This window comes from Leiobunum rupestre, chromosome 6, assembly GCF_980474605.1.
Source record: "Leiobunum rupestre chromosome 6, qqLeiRupe1.1.hap1, whole genome shotgun sequence".
Lineage (NCBI taxonomy): Eukaryota > Metazoa > Arthropoda > Arachnida > Opiliones > Sclerosomatidae > Leiobunum > Leiobunum rupestre.
The window spans coordinates 21,068,185-21,083,149 of NC_143389.1; the positions used below are offsets into that span (position 1 = coordinate 21,068,185).

A 14,965-nucleotide genomic window follows, 5' to 3' on the forward strand; every position below is an offset into this window, starting at 1 on the left:
CGATCAAATTAAGACACCCTGTATATATCGTTTTGTGCTGGTTAAAGCCTACGTCCAGAGGCTAGTATGCCACACTTTGAAGCTCTCTGGCGCTCTTTTCACTGATCCTAGGAAAATGGGGGAAAAACAGGCATGCTTCTCAACTCACCGCCTACAACTCCTTAAAGTTTTTGCATAACCTTTTGAAATAATTAAACTTTATTACCCTTTGAAATACCCTGTATGTTATACGGAGCTGAAAATTTGCAATTCTTACTACATAGGTGGGAATTAAATTTGGTGAAAGTTGAACTAGAATCGGAGGGGGTGGCGTGGGGTACTTGGGTGATGTGACATGGTTTGACCCATATGCATGTGTGGTATTGTAAGTTTCCAATAAAAAAATCAGGTACTATGTTACAAATTTTATTTTATTATTTTTTTATCCCGAGAGATGTCTTAGTTTTTGGATAAAAAGTTCTATAACTGAAATTTCCAACATTCGTTCGAAACATTTTTAATATAAATTAAACGCAGGAGAAAAAAAGTTTTTAATCCTTTTAAGCTTTGGTTGTATATTGAGGTAAATACGCTGTCCCACTTTTGGAAGATCGAGTTACCGTTATTTTATCGTTCATTTACCTAAAATACTTAAGCAAACTAATGTAACGAAAAACATAATAATCTTAAATTAAATTAACAGTTCAGTGTTTTTTTACAATTTACGCTGTAGCAATCAATACCAATAAAATGAATTGATATGTAGAAGAGCGGTAACTCGAACGTGGTTGAATGAGTCGTATATCAAAGTGCGAAGCTTCCAACGTTTGCAAAAAGAGAGCCTTAATTTTAGAATTGACCCCTGACAAGAACGACAAAACATAATCGCGAAGAGGAAAACGCTTTGATATATTTATAAAAAAGAGACTAGAATGGTAATGCTTCCCTAGGAAACGAGTTCTGTTTAAACCATGAGACAATTAAATTCCAAAATATTTAGATGATAAAGAAAGGTAGAATAATTTTCCAACTTAAAATAAACCATGGGGTGCTGCGAGGAGTATTGGGTTACGATTTAACTTACGAATAAAAATGAAACGTAATTGAACTAAAATTCAAAGGGTACACAAAAAAGGCAAATTCGTAAAATGGTTTCTTGTAATAGTCGTAATATCTATTACCTACAGTTACTGACCTTAATTGGCAACAACACAAAACCAATTAGGAGGTAATTTGATCCTTAACTTTAGTTATTAAGTTATATCTCCTAAAAGGATCATACTTAATGGCAAGGAGCTCTAATTATCTTAATTTTGATGTATACTAGACACACCGCCTATTTTCCGAATCTCTAGAATTAATCGGACCCTTGTTTGTAACACACTGCAATTATAAATGCTCATAATTTATAATGAAAAGGAATTAAGTTTCTTTAAACAGGAATGTTCTGGCTTCATATGTATACAACATATCCACAGGATAGTTTTTCGTGTTTGAAAAACAAAATGGAAACATGATATACACCAAATTGATCTACTTAAATTATATTGGTTGCATATTTACCGGAATCAACAACAATAAACGTTCAAAGACCTTATAAATAATAGTTAGATTTCAACATTTAAAAATGTTTTAAGGCAAATTCGATTTCAAGAAGAAAAGTAAGGCAGATATGGAATGAAAAAGGTACGCCAGGAAGCTTTTCATTTCAATTTTACTATTAATAATTTATATTATCGTTAATGGAAGGTTGTTTTTCGCAGTGATTAATTAAACATACCAAAGTAACCGTTATTTAAAACGCGAAAACAGTATATTAAAATAGGAACTGATAAAAGTCAACACTTCTCTTTGCAAACGGTTGAAAACGAAACATTCTTTTGAGAGATAATAGGTTTCTTTCTCCTTTTTATTATGTTTCATTAAAACAAATTCAACGCAACATAAGCGTGTATTTTCTTTTTCTTTCAAGACAGCATTTGAAAGGATTATCTACACTCTATTTACAAAACATTTTGCGAACTCTAATAAATTGTTTATCTTTTCATTTATAGCTGGACTATTAAGAAAATATTTTTTTTTTGTATTTAATTTAGCGACAAAAATATATTAAGGCAACATTGTAGTAAAGCCTTCTTAAACGTCTGATAAATATAGATTAGTTAAAATAAGGCAATCTGTTAGCATTAGGCTGATGTTTTTACGTATTGGTATCGACTTCAGTTTGAAATTAATTGTTTCCATAAATTTGCCTACATAATTAAAGTGATATTTACATATCTACAGTTAATAATGAATAGAATAGGGATTGTTATATAGATTAATTTATTATAAACTTTAGGTAAAACGTAGGGCAGATAAAAAAGTTAAAAAATATATATTATAATTTCTCATATATTTGAAAGGTTATAATGGGATAAATCGCTAAAATTTAATAGATAGTTAAATAGTGTTAAAATAAACTCTTCGAGCATTTAAAGACTTCATAATTCTTCATTTTGTACGAAGTCAATATAAATTTGCGTTCCTTTCACTTTCTTAATGACGAAACGATTTTTTGCGTATTTCATTACGATACTCGCTTTCATAAATTCAGTTATAAAGATTTTGAATAAATTAACTTCTATTTGTGGTTTTCACAAATACACTTTTCTCTCAACCGTTCTTCGCTGATTTCGGAGAAGGTAAAGTACCTTGGAGTTTATATCATTCACCAGCTACCAATTGATAAAATGGTCGACAAAATTCTAATCACAACAATTCTAAGGTTACTGTATGATATAGAAAATGCTATTATATCGGTACAATTAATCTTATCAAAGCTGCAGTTGCCTTATTTTATACTAATCGCGGTTAATTGTTTAATTTATGTACAACTCTTTCAAATATCTAAACACAAACAAAATAAACAGAAATCACCATTAATTAAATTTTATCCTATAAAAGCTTCGACATTAACATTTCCACCATGTTAAGCTTTACACTTTGTGCCGAATCGTTTTACAAAGCCTTTTACACAAAACTGTACGAAAGAGGAGACATTTTGCATATTCGAGTTCGTCTTTCGCTCTCTCCTCTTCCGTTTGGTCACTGCAATTCACTCAGACCAAAAACACAGACAATACGTTGCACGCACTTCGAAAATCGCCGAGATCGCGAAACAAACATTTCCGTCGTTTTAATTCAAATTTCCTCCGCGGAGGAAGTATAAGATATATAGAAAAGTCTAAAATTCTAATAAGTTACGAGCAACTAAATAACGGAGTTAGCCGCTAGGTGTCGCCGCTATTTCCGTTTCTTCCGTTACTCCTCATAAGCTCGGACGTTGCCGCGTGCGCGTTGGAAGCTGCTAGAGGCATAAAAGACATCCCTCGGCCCAATTCTGGATCCTAGAAACACAGGTATCAATTTAACCAGTTGTTCAAAATTAAAAAAATACTTTTGGCTCGACTTGAAACGACACTCACTCTTGTATTGACCAGATGGGCGGGATTTTTGGAGGAAATCCTAGTGTTAAATGGTTTTCGGTCCAACTCACTCTGAGAGACATCGGAGGGCATTCGTTTTAACTTCTCTTTTCTCCTAAAACACAATTCGCAAATATTAAAATAAATAAAAAATACACTCAATAAAATCTTATATTTTACTACTTAAAGAGGAAACTCTTCCTCGTAAGCACTATTATGGCGTGTAGGTAAAGAATAACCGAAGATAAGAAACGCTCGTAATATATAAACTGGAAAAGACTTAGCAGCGCGCTTTATGGAACAAATAATCAATTAGATTGTTTTAAAGGCCATTAGAGTTTCAATTTAGTTACAGCAACGTGAAAATATTTCCCGCTAGCTGGAGGCTTAACAACCGAGGTTAGTCAAATAACTTTTTCACGGTTAACGAGAACATAAATTGAATTTATGACGAGAGCGGGCTCCACTTTACCCATTCCAGCGTATAATTTTGCCAAAGCACTCTCCAATTTTCTCGAAAATAGATTTAAATTGTCAGTTTCTCGTGGCGTAGCGCGACGAACGGGGTGACTCGAAATGGCGGCTTAGCCGAACGTGTCCCTTGGCAAGTCGAGCTCCGCCTGGTCATGCTTGAAACAATTCCAACAAATTGTTTTATTGTGTTTTCCAGAGCTTTCGAAAGACAGCCCAGAAATAAACGCGCATCCCCAATTTTTCAGACCGAAAATAAACGAGGTTTTTTTCACGATCAACAAAACGAGCGAAATATATTTCGCCGAAAATGCCGGAATTTACAAAATGGCCACTGCAATAGTTTACAGAAAAGGAACAATTACGATTTCACGCACCAGTATTTTCGGTAAAAACATTATACGCGTATTAGCCCGTAAATTGAATTTGTTCCATCTTCATCAAAGCTTTAAGCCGATACACTCAAAATAGACCGACCTACTTTACGATGTTTAAACACACTTTAGAATTAATTTTCGTCCCGATTTAAAAATTAATGGAATAGTATTGAGATAATAGTTACGGGTTATCGGTTGGTCTTAACCATTAGTACCAAATATATGCAGGGAGCCTAGCCAAAAATTTAAATTATTACATCAGGGTTTCGACAAAATTTCCAGTATTAAATTCCCTGGAATTTCCAGGTTTTCCCTGACCATTTTTGTAAACTAAATGAATGGTTTGAGGTAAAAATCTTGAAAAATATTTTCTTTCAAATATCTATTTGCCTGATTTCTTTGGGGTCATTTTATAATTCCCTTACTTTTTGGGACCATTTTCAAATTACCTGACTTTTCCCTGGCCTTTTGAATCATTTTCAAATTCCCTGAATTTTCCCTGGCCTTTTGAAATCATTTTAAAAATTCCCAGACGTTTCCCTGATTTTTATACCCATAATCAAATTCTCTGACTTTTCCAGGAATTCGAGGTACCGTGGCAACCCTGTTAATAAATAGTTCTGTGTAATGAAATTATTTGGTAAATTACCTGAAGTAAATGCAGGCGAAAACTGATAAAATGACTATCAAGAAAACTAATATCGTGACTCCGCCGGCGATGCTGGCTGTCTCGATCATCACCCGTTCTCGACTCGCTGCAATCGAACATTCCATTAGAAATTACTTTGATTCAGACCCAATTCGCCGTTTCACTTACGTAAATAAGAGCCGTCCAAATCTTTGAACTCGCACCTTTGACCCATGTAACCGTCCGCGCACCTACGGAGAAAGGCGTGTTAACATGAAACGTTCATAAGCTACTAGGCGGATTAGGTGGTAAGCTTAAAATGTACTCATTTAGTTATGACCAAAGGAAATGAACCGAAGTTATCCGACTGCTTTACTCCCCATGTTGAAGGGCAGGGTTCATACAACATTTGGAAAATTAATTTCCCTGATATTTCCAGGTTTTCTCCTGGAAATTTCCTGATATTTCCAGGTGCTAAAACACCGTATGTTTTCGTTTAATCGAAAAAAATTATATATAATTATTACGGCGCTTCCAGACTCAAACGAATTTCCCTGATATATCTAGGTTTTGGTTAAATATTTAAAATTTCCCTGATTTTTTTGGAAAGAATCTGTTTCACTGATAATTCCAGGTTTTCCAGGTTCTCCAGGTTTGTATGAATATGAACCCTGAAGGGGTTTCCTTATGAAGTAACATTTTGACCTCGAAATTTGAAATTTTTCGGGCTTCTAGGCCAAGTTTTTGTTTTTATGTAACCATTTTTTTATACATAGAAATAGCTATATCCACAATTCCCAAGGGCAATTTATCGCGTCAAAAGACGGGAATGGAAATTTATTTGACTCGATTTCATCATCATTTTCGTAAGGAAAACGCCCTCCGACTCAGAGCGCTATTTCGATAACTTCGGTTCATTTACTTCTGGTATGACAATTAACAAACATTATCACAAAAATGATTTTCGTAGTTATGGTGTCAAAATATGCCCAAGGCGGAATATACTACTACCAAGTACTACTTACAAGGAGACTACCCGAGGTGGTTATCACCAATTTTGTTGAAACTCAGGGGTTAGGTAGACCTTATGGTAGTATGAAAATATTTAAAGGTAAAAGTTGCAATGGGCTTCCTATGGCAACCGAAATTTTTTAGACCTCTCCATTTAAAAAAGCATGGGAATTTCTCGGTTACCCAAATTTTGAAAATTTAACCAAAATTGATCAATTTTACCCAAAATAGGTCAAATTCATCTTTTTGGGTAAGTTTTGAAAATTTATTTTTTTTTAAATTTTTTAAGTAAGTAAGTACCCTGTAAAACCGAGAAAATCCCATGCTTTTATAAATGGAGATTTTTGTTTTGAGAGATCAAAAACATTTTCGGTTGCTATAGGAAAATTAAAGCCCATTGCAACTTTTCCCTTTGGGAGTTTATATACTACTATAAGGCCTACCTAACCAAGAGTTTCAATAAAATCGGTGATAACCACCACGGGTAGTCTCCTTGTTAGTTCAGTTGCAGCTACGAGAGAGTGTCATTGTCGAATAAAAGGTGCAGTCAGCAAATTAGCAATAAAACAATAGGTCATACCAAGAATGTATTTATTTATACTCAGGGAGAATGAATGTGTCGAGATTATTTTTAGCGTTTCTCCAATTCCACCCGTTGGGGCCCCCGGTATGCTCCTCCGCTTTAATAAAATCAAATAATACTGCAATCTCATTGGTTCTTAAAAACGCAAAAAAATAAGATCGCCTCCTATTTGCCTCCCCCTTCGACATATTCAGTCTCCCTGAGTATAAATAAATACATTCTTGGCCATACTTATTGTTATTAGGTTACTTATGTTTATAATAAAGGACAATGACTAGGTTGAGACTAGGGCATCATGGTGTAGTTTCTCCCTTCGCGTCGAAAGACGTCAGTTTTAAGGAACCAATGAGATAGCGAACTGATTTGATTGGCATTTAAGGGGAGGGGCATACTGTTACACCCTGAGGTAACTAGGGATAAATTTAAAATCGACCCAATAAATAAAAACATTCTTAGTGTTTGGTGATCTCAACATAGTGATTCTGCTGAAATTTGAATAGATAGATTATCGGGGGGGGGGGGGGGGGTGAAAACTCACTCGCAATTGTAGAGTATGGACTCTCCTATCCTGACCGAGAAGCACGTGGCCCCGTTGAGGCAGTACCACTTGGCGTAGGCCTCCGGACAGTCGTAAGTCTGGAATGTGATATTCGGCCGCAGTGTCGGAGATGGTGGGCGGGGCTTTGGTGTTGACCGCGAAGAACACGACTCTGAAATTCAAAACAAAAATTTCGATTAACAAAAATTGTGGCTGTGGTTTACTATTAGGCTTGGTTAATATCGATTAAAATACGAATGTTAATCACAATAATATTAACGTTAAAAGGAACTACCTATGGACTACAATGCAAAGGATGAAAATATTAGCGAATAAGTAGATTAGTCCATTATGAAAAGGGATAAAAAAGCTAAACCCTTTATTTAATTTAGTTTTTCAATCGAAGATCTATTTGGGCCGAGTTTCGCGTCTTTTTGTTCGCTCGAAAACCTATCGGTACGAGCTATTTGTAAGTTTTTAATTTTCTTCAAATTTGTTTAGGGTTTAGCTTTTTTATCCCTTTCCATAATGGACTAATCTTCTTATTCTCTAATATTTTCACAATGATACTAAAATATGAATGTGCATCGCATTATTATTAAAATATGAATGTTTATCACAATAATACTAAAATATGAATGTTTATCACAATAATACTAAAATCTTAATGTTGATGGAAATATTAAAATCGTAATGGTAATGAAATTAATATTAAAATCTTAAAGTTAATGGAAATATTAAAATCGTAATGTTAATTAAATTAATATTAAAATATTGATGTTGATTGATGACAGTAATAAAATCTTAATGTTCATGGAAATATTAAAATCGTTATGTTAATTGTAACCGGCCACCTGTTTAAAGGCTTTATAAATCGCTAGATAACATGGGCCTAAGGTGGCGTTGGGTATTAGCCTAGCTGATTATTATCAATATTAAAATCTTAATATTGATGACAAAAATAAAATCTCAACCATAATTTAAAAATATTAAAATCGAAAAAATATTAATATTTATAATTCATATTATATAGAATAATAATTATAATTGCGGTATTATTTTTCTTTAATATTTATTTTGGAAGTTTTCTAGTTTTTTCTCTAAAATAAAAAAGACGTAAGCTAAGGTGATAATGCCAGAAATGACATCCAAGTCCATCCTCAGAAGCCGAAATGATCGTAAGGTCGTCGTTATCGCGTTGGCGAATCGCTTACGTAATCGCCGAAGTCTGTTTCACCAAGAATGTATTTCTATTTAGGGAGAGTAGCTACGTCGATCGGCGGCCATCGAGGTCGAATATCCCTCCCGGAGTGCGAGGGGGGAGAGAAAAACGTCACCGGCGTATACTTCATACGCGTCGAATGACGTCAGTGGTAGGGAACCAATGAGATACCTGGCTGACTTGATTGGCTTGAGGGGGAAGGAGCTTACAGTTAGAACGCGAGCATTCTTGGTTTTACTTTCCAATACGTGATCGCAATCGACAGCAGAAATGCCAAACACCCAATCCAGCAAATGGATAAATGGGAACCCTTTAAAAACTCTGACATCATATCCCAACTTAAACGCCTTTTTACATATTTCAACACTTTTTCGTGGGTTCATTTTCGTGAGCGCGCGAAAACGGTTTTGCAATAGGTTACCCTATTATTTATAATTAAATCATTTTTCTCCTGATAGAAATTCTAACCTGGTTGCCACAATATTTTCTGTTTGAATTCTCCGACTTTCCCCTGACCGTCCGAGGGGCTGACCACTATCCGTAATTGGTGTACAAGCCCGTAGCTTTGACTGTACTAAAGTGATTACGTAATTGATTACAGATTTAGCACTACCAAAGGCTGTACTCGCTGTAATCAGTGTACAGAGTTTAAGGAAGTGATTAGCCCCTCGTGACCGTCTTAGATTTTCCCAGAATGTTTTAGTTCATATTTAAATATAATTTTTAACTTTTAAATGTTATTGGATTTACTTATAATTTAGTAAGGTGACTTTTCAGGTTATGTTTTAACTTAAGTACAATTTATTTTAACGTTTAAAAACCTTAGTTATTTTTAAGATTAAATTTAAATTCGCAAACTTTTTACAAACGGTTAAAATTGTCTGGCTTTGCGGGACTATTATTAAATTCCCCGATTTCCCTGACATGTCGAAACCCTGAACTATCAAGTGTAGCAGAATTAAATCCAGGATTACTGTAAAGACGAAAATTTAGATGTAACAACAAAAACCACCTTCGATTTGAAAGTGTAATTTCCAAGTAGTAATTTTTGCGTTTTATTTTTAGTAATGTTTGAAGTCCCAACTTCTTAATTTAGGTAACTTACGATTTCAAGGAAACTATTTTATTTTTATTCTAAAAAGGATCGACGCATTTGTACCAGGAGGGGGGGGGGGGCTGCCAGTGACAGGATGGAAGGCCCTGATTGGTCACAAACGTTGAAAAGGAAACGCCAATTAAAACTGAAATCGCATTTTGGAATAGCAATAACTCGTCTCTGGCTCCAAAAAAAAACGAAAATAATCATTAAGACTTTCGATAATTAGGCTCGGGGCGGTCGGGATATCGGAGCATTCACCGACCAAAAGATCGGGCTTCGTTCGTAGGAAGGTCGGAAACTGGAGGATCTGGAAATACGCGTGTTATGATAAATGTTTTAGTAGTACTAAGAATTTATTTATCGTGGCTCCAAGAGTAAGTTGTAAAACCAAATCCCTAGAGCTAATGCCCTCCGGCGCGATTGGAGCATAAGCCAGTGACGTTTTCAGTTGCCCCTCTCGTGCCCTTTGTAGAGCCGAGCGCCGCCGATATTTTATCCTGCGCCGAACCGCCGACGCCGCCTAATCAATTACCTTTCGGCGCGCCGCCGACGTATAAATATTGATCCCGCCGCCGAATTTGTTTTGAGATTTTCTACGTAACTTAATTTTTTTCCTTCAAATCTAAAGTCAAAATTTCAGCGGAGATTCCGACAGTAATTCTAAATGTATATTGGGAGCAACTTTTACCCATTCGCGCCGCCACCGCCGAAAAATTAAGCACCGCCGCCGATAAATTTTGGAAAAATCAGCGCGCCGCCGGGTAATTTCCGCCAAACACCGCCGACCCAAATCAAATCGACGCTGCGCTCTAACCCCTTGGATCTTCTCGACATAAATAAATACATTCTTGGTAATTACGTACAAAGAGGGCTGGAAAATACATTTCTTTAAATAAAAGAGAGGGAGCCACTGTAGCCGAGAGTGGCGAAAAGGGGTGTCGCGATCACGCACCCAAATACGGTTGCGCGGTTTGGAATGGTTTACGTTTCGCTAATTGCGTGACAGGGGGCGCGCGAAACAGCGCGTGTGGGCTCCGCGCTCGTCCCCGGCCCCGCTGGTGGCTAACGAGGGGGGCAAAGCGACTACAATGGCGCCCCCCCGCGGGTCAAAGAGGTTAATAGCGAGGGTTGCGCTCGCTCTCGTTCGCTAATAGTCCGCGCCAAAATGGCAAATTATACGAACGCGATGATATAAAGTGGATTTTGAATAACAATCGGGGGACCTCACGCGCAATCCGTGTACCTTAATGGGTGGCCCGTCACCCCTTTGATCTCCGCCTCGACGCGCGGGGCTGCCAACGGAGGCCGCTCCGATAATTGAATGATAGCGTGACGGGCAATTATTACGACGGAATAAAGAGCCCCTTTTATGGAGTTTTCTCGGAATTCCGACGCAAAAACATGAATGAAATAAAAGCGAGAGGCGCTCGACGCGCACCCAGCGCGCTTCACGCGGATTAGGCGCCCGGGTCAACGATTCCGCCAGGCAGACCCAACACCGGCGACCAAGGTGTTGATCGTTGCCAACTTCCCTCGGAAAATTCATTTTCAGAAATATTCAGAAGGGTCGTTACTATCAAGATGCCGCGCTTAAGGGTTTCGCGTTGATCGGTTCACAATTTAGTTAAAATATTACCATAGTTGTACTTTATATTTAGAGTTACCACGATATTTACAGATTCAATTACCCCGATTTCTCAGATTGAAAATTCCCCAATTCCCCAAGTTTAAAATTCCAAATTCTCCAATTTCTCAGATTGAAAATTCCCCGATTCCTCAGATTCAAAATTCTCCAATTTCTCAGATTCAAAATTCCCCGAATTATTAGAGATTTACACAGAACGTTTTCTGACAAAAGTTCGACAACTTTTAACTTAATATTCAACTTTTATCATTTACTTCAACATGTAATTTAGTGTAAAGAGTACTCTAAAAGTTATGAATTATTGCAACGTAGGAATTACAGCGTTAAAAAATAACTATAGCGAAAATTATCTTAATAAAATTAGCAAAATAAATTTAAATTCGACGACTTTTGACAAATTCTTCATTTTATGCCTATTTTCAACTGCTATGACTTTCCGGTAATTGTCAATCAGTTAAAAGTATGACAATATATTACCATAGTATGTAGCAGGGAAAACAAGAACAGTTTTTGAGCTATTCATAAATTACGGAATTTGTGAATCTACTATTCCACTAAATTAGCGATTCGTTACATTTGTACTTATTGGATAAATGTGTTTCGTTTAAAAATAACCAACGAGTTTTCTTTAACTTAATTAAAATATTGACATTTGATCATAAAATAGATATTTTAATTGAAGAATATTTCGCTAAATAAATAAATAATCGACTTCTTTATAGTTAATTATCCGGGGTGTCACGAAGCTAGAAGGGTGTTACGGCCTTTAATTAACTCTTTCCTGGCTTCGACGAATTATTTCGGGAAGTTTAAACATTGCGGGTTAAACCGCGGACACGGCAAAGAATAATATTCGTCCAAGAGTCAAATGACAGTTTGTAATAACGATAGAAAGATCGGAGGAAAAGAGAACCTCGGGGGAAGCCCGGAGCATCGCGGAACACTTTCATTAAAACAATATAGATCCGGAGCCGATTTCCTCTTGGAAGCGCGTTCGCCCCTCTCGCTGCCTCCTACCTCCGCGCGACATTGCAGCGGACAGCCCAAGGGCACGAAGACAGCGACACGACACACTCGGGATTGAGTTTCGAGTCGTTACGAGTTCGGGTGCACCGCGTGACGTTCAACGCGTAGCCAAAGTTTAATTTGGTTTGTTCGCAATTTGGCCGTTGGCGGCGGACGCGCCGAGCCATACTGGCTGGCGAAAACATCCGAGCCGAATGGACAGCTCGCGTCTCTGGCGGGGAACCCGAAAAACCCGTCGTCGCGGGAACAGGATCACCGAAATTAATTGGAGTGAGATACGCGTTATTGGGATAATGAACGGAAGGGGACACTTTGCCATTCAACGAATTTTGCATTCCTCTTCATTCACGTACGAATCCTAGAGTACTATCGAAGGACGCAGTCAATGAATGGTAGATTTCGATTGCCAGAGCACGAACCTCAACGGATTCTAATTCTAGCTAGCTTTAGAGGCTGCATTCTGGGTATTTGGCCAAGATGGTCAACTAAACACTTTGTTTCCAAGTCTGTTTATTGTAGAGTGGTTTTTGTTACGGGTAAGTGACCAAGATGGTCCACTAACAACTTTGTTTCCAAGTCAGTTTATTGTAGAGTGGTTTTTGGAACTTAACCTTATTAGATTGAATTGCCATCAATGATCTAGGTACTAAAAAAAAAGAAATGCATCAAAACAAATTGAAATCTTGAAAGTTATAAAAGTCAAAATTTTTCGACCAAGGAAAAAATTTCCAACTAGTTTGGAAATCAAAGGGGCAACAACTAAATAACAGTAAGAAAAAATTAAAAATTCGCTTTAAAATCCTTAAATCAATCTAGTATTTTCAAAATCTGTTATTAATCGTTTCGAAATATTTAAATTACCCTATGATATTAAAAATATGTTTGATTTGAAAAATCGTTTCAAAATCTTTACCCCATTGTTGGATTTTGTAAATCCTGTTCACGAAACAACTACTTTCGCGGTTGACGCGTATTTATTGTGGTCCGAGTGAACTTCTTAAATGAATAAATATTTATTCGCCCCGGGGTGCGGGGCGAAACTGGTCGGATCCCTCAAGCAAGGTCGGGCAATTCCGACGCAGCAGTACCTCGGCGATGGCTGCCGCTGCTAATTAAAACGTGAAACCCCCGAGGGAGTCGATCATTAGTCGCTACAACTCTTCGTTCGCAGTTCGGATCCTTCGACGCTGATCCTTTACCGGCGTATTAGCCATTCGCATTTACATAAATAGATCGAACAGTCGAAGAATCGCGATTATTGCCAGGATGAACGACTATGAAATCCTTGGCCCGAAATGCCACCTTTCTGGCCGTCCTCAATTAAGTCCGGATGACACTTCCGCGACCAGAGATAGTCGATGTCTTCGTGTCGCTCGGAGGCATGGGAAATCGAAAGCGTGCAATTTATAATTGGGGCCCAGATTGAAATGCAAACCGGATAAAAGTCCATTAGGAAACACTCATTCGACTAAACGCGAAATACCATTTCCACAGGGACGGATTATTTCGGTACTGTACTCGTTTGTTCCAAGAAAGTAGATCATTATTTTTTCATGATTACAACAATTGATTAAGTAAAAAAAAACTCTACGATAATAGAAAAAATTACAATCGTTTCAAGGACTAGGGATGCACCGAGATATCGGCCTATTTTTCTAATATCGGTATCGGCCAATATCGGCTTCGCGTTAAGAAAAATATTTTCAGAAAAACATTTAAAAATAAGAAAATTCTCGATTAATTAATAATAATATTTTATTATTGGCCAGACTTCAGAAGCTAGATCACACCTTTTTCTTAGACAGGGACTTACGAGTGTAAACAATTAAAAAAGCAACGATATTCGATTTGTGATAGGAAATATGTATCAAGTAAAATGAAAAGAAACGTATTCGGATATGCTCTTGTAAACATTTTTTCATGAAAAATTAGAATAAAATGGTATGACAGTCTCTTTTACCATGATTTTATGATATACACTACCGTTAATATAGATAACTTGGTACCCATATCGGTGCACCCCTGTCAAGGACATTTAATTTTTATAAAATATCAAGAATGTTTAGAAATAAATTTGTTATCGGTTTATACAAAGCGTTGCCTAAATGTACACTTTTTTCGTATCGTTTAAATTAATTATTACTGATCTTCTATAACGCCTACCCAGGAAATAGTTACGCCATTCGACAGATATACTTTTGTTGACGCTTCGTTTTACAAAGGTTGGTGTAAAAAAATTAAGAATACACGTTACGCTCATTGAATTGAACATGTCTAAAAATCAGTCAATAATTAGCCGAACTAGCACCAATTTATTCCCCAATGAACTATAAAGATGACTTAATAGATTTAACAAATCAATTAAGCTGCGATAATGAATTGCAGATGGCGCAGGACCCCCACTCAAATCTTAAAAAAATTTATAAGAAAAATAGGATTACATTTCTAAAAATATAGGACTTTATAGGAGTATTTTTTCAAATTATAGGATTTTATAGGACTAAATATGCTATTTCATTTACTAACTTTATGCATTTAAAAAACAAAATCTATATTTAGTGAAATAAATCTTTGATTTTCACTTGAAAAATAGAAACTATTGAACCATTTCATCACAAAAATATACTAGTAGCTAACCATGTTAACAATAACAAAAGTATAGACTATACAGTGACGTTGTATATGAATTTATCCTATAGCTAAATCTAGCAATTTAACAGAGTGGCGGGATTTGAATTGGGCACAATATCAAAATTATAGGATTTTATAGGACTTTTGGGGGATTTTGCTAAAAATATAGGATGTTATAGGACATTTTTGAAAATATAGGATTTTAAAGGAATTATAGGACCTCTCGGGGAAAGCTAATCCGATCGAGTAGACGTGACGTCATTATATTCGTTAAATCTTGGATTCTTA

The 14,965-nt window shown here is 36.4% G+C and overlaps 1 protein-coding gene across 1 annotated transcript in view; it reads right to left on the reverse strand.

Annotated features, from left to right (window-relative positions):
• Positions 1 to 429: 429 nt before the first annotated feature.
• LOC149940280 (uncharacterized) overlaps positions 430 to 14,965 on the reverse strand; it is a 66,918-nt gene continuing 52,382 nt past the window's right edge. The window contains exons 3-7 of the mRNA XM_090176924.1: positions 7,055 to 7,226; positions 5,112 to 5,173; positions 4,944 to 5,049; positions 3,447 to 3,561; positions 430 to 3,368 (exon numbers count right to left, since the gene is read on the reverse strand). Of these exons, the coding sequence (XP_090033050.1) occupies positions 3,252 to 3,368; positions 3,447 to 3,561; positions 4,944 to 5,049; positions 5,112 to 5,173; positions 7,055 to 7,226 (572 nt within the window). The 3' untranslated portion in view covers positions 430 to 3,251. The remainder of the gene's footprint in view (positions 3,369 to 3,446; positions 3,562 to 4,943; positions 5,050 to 5,111; positions 5,174 to 7,054; positions 7,227 to 14,965) is intronic.